This window comes from Penaeus vannamei, chromosome 17 (genome assembly GCF_042767895.1).
Source record: "Penaeus vannamei isolate JL-2024 chromosome 17, ASM4276789v1, whole genome shotgun sequence".
Classification (NCBI taxonomy): domain Eukaryota; kingdom Metazoa; phylum Arthropoda; class Malacostraca; order Decapoda; family Penaeidae; genus Penaeus; species Penaeus vannamei.
Genome location: NC_091565.1, coordinates 20,477,275 through 20,479,774, shown reverse-complemented (window position 1 = coordinate 20,479,774; position 2,500 = coordinate 20,477,275). Strand labels below are relative to the sequence as shown.

General features: G+C 33.1%; 1 protein-coding gene across 3 annotated transcripts in view; it reads left to right on the top strand.

Annotated features, from left to right (window-relative positions):
• The window catches only part of Sbf (SET domain binding factor), an 84,353-nt gene extending 81,920 nt beyond the window's left edge, over positions 1-2,433 (top strand). For all 3 annotated transcript variants that reach the window (XM_070132062.1, XM_070132063.1, XM_070132061.1), the window contains one exon: positions 627-2,433. In XM_070132062.1, coding sequence (XP_069988163.1) covers positions 627-719 — 93 coding nt within the window. In that variant the 3' untranslated portion in view covers positions 720-2,433. The remainder of the gene's footprint in view (positions 1-626) is intronic.
• Positions 2,434-2,500: the final 67 nt, after the last annotated feature.

Genomic DNA, 2,500 nt, shown 5'->3' with positions numbered 1-2,500 from the left:
TGTATATATATATATATATATGTATGTATGTTTAAATATATGTGTGTGTGTGTATGTGTATGTGTGTGTGTGTGTGTGTGTGTGTGTGTGTGTATGTGTATGTGTATGTGCATGTGCATGTGCATGTGTGTGTGTGCATGTGTGGGTGTGTGTGTGTGTGTGTGTGTGTGTGTGTGTGTGTGTGTGTGTGTGTGTGTGTGTGTGTGTGTGTGTGCATATGTATGTACATATATATGTGTATGTGTGTGTGTGCACACTTGCACACAAACATACACAAATATATATATATATATATATATATATATATATATATATATATATATATATATATATATATATATATATATATATACATACATACATACATACATACATACATACATACATACATACATACATACATACATACATACATACATACATACATACATACATACATACACACACATACACATACATATATGCATATATATATACATATATACATATATGTATGTGTGTGTGTGTGTGTCATGATGCCCTAAGTCTGATCTAAAATGGGTATATATTATTTGTATTTGCAGTTATCATATCCTGTAACATTCTTATTACTATGAAAAAGTCTAATGTTCTAAATGTTATTACAGCTGCAGACAAAGCGCCGCCTGTATAACTTCTGTGCATCGGATGGTGCAGCTGCTCAGGAGTGGATTGAAAAGATCCAGTCATGTCTGCAATAGATGGAGGAAGAAAAGAAACCGTGCTATTTTCTTAGCACTGCGTTTAATGTGCTTTGCTGAAATCTTCCAAACAATTGGCTGTCAACTTTTTGTTCAGTATTATTGTGGTGTTTTTGAGGCAATTACATTATTTCTCTTTCCTTGTTCATTTTCTTTTTTTCTTCTTCCTTTCACTTCCTTTCTCCCAATATAAATTTCTATGTAAATACAAAATTTTGATTAGAAGAAATTTTGCATAGGATATTTTCCTTTACCTTTTGTTTTATCATCATCATGAATATTCTTTATTTAAACAAAAATATATAGAGTTGAGTAGCTACATATATGAGTGATACATATTATGAAGATTAATATTACTATATATTGTCTTAAGAAAAGACCCACTTTAGATGTAGGCCTAGTGAGGTCAAGAGGGGTGCATATTATGGAGAAGAATGCTTTAATTATTTATGGAACCTGAATGCGTGCCTCAATATAAATTGATATATATCCTATTGAAATTGGTATTAGAATCCTGCAACTTTCTTAACAATGGAAAAATACACACATTTAAAGAAGGCAATAAATGCTAAAAGGTTTTGGTATTTCTGCCAGGATATCATCTAACTTTGTATATCTAGGGGACCAAAACTTTCCATAGAGTATCATTTGAAGTGAGATCTCCATTCTTGGGTTAGTTGTCTCACTCATACCGAAACCTTGATGGAAAGGAGACAAGGTGTTGTTATCCACATAGCATTAGAAGAATTAGCTTTTACAGTATCCTATTCCTTTGGGTTGCATGTAGGATGTTTTAATGTTTTGGGCCTTTTGCACTTTTCCTCAGGAAATTTGTAATAAAGGTTCAAAAGATAGTGAGAATCCCCTTTCTTTTTTTCCTTTTTTTTCATTTTTGAGGAAAATACATCATTTTCAAAGTGTTCACTTTTTATTTTCACAATCACCTTTGTTATATAATTTATATTGCTGCTCTGATAAACTTCTCATGCCCATAAATTACACAATTGGTTGGAAATAAGGAAAATCTATTTTGTGGAATGTTCAATGATATATCATATACCAGGCACACACATGCACACATGTGTGCAGAGACACATACACATATTTATGCACACTTGCACACATACGCACATGCACACCTATACACACATCGACACACATGCACACTAAACACGCACACAACACACGCACACAATACACGGACACAATACGCGCACACAATACACGGACACAACACACACACAACACACGCACACAATACACATGCACACACGTTCACACTCACTCATTCACTCACTAATTCACTCACTAACTCACTCACTCACTCACGCTCATACAACACACACACGCACACACACCAGTATGAAGCCACGTTATGATTTAGATTTTTTATATGTGTGTATATATATATAATATAGGCTTTTAGATAAAGCCATATATTTGTAGCTGCAGACAATGGTTATTTATGACCATCATGAATAGCAGAAGTGCATACATCTGGTAAGAACTACAAAATTGTAAACTGAATTGCCGAAGATGAATAATGTATATTTTATCAATTCTTAACAAAGATGATGAGAGATATCTGCTACAAACATAGCATGTATAACTTATTTCCATTTCCCATGCAGTTCCAAATTGCCCTTAAACACCCTTGCTTGGTATGACAAAAATGCAGTATATGATGTTTTATATATATAAAAGTATCACCTAATGTGTCCAGTTTTCTATCCATTTCATCAAAAATTATGTTACTCTTTTTCTTCAGAAGGTTTTAGCTC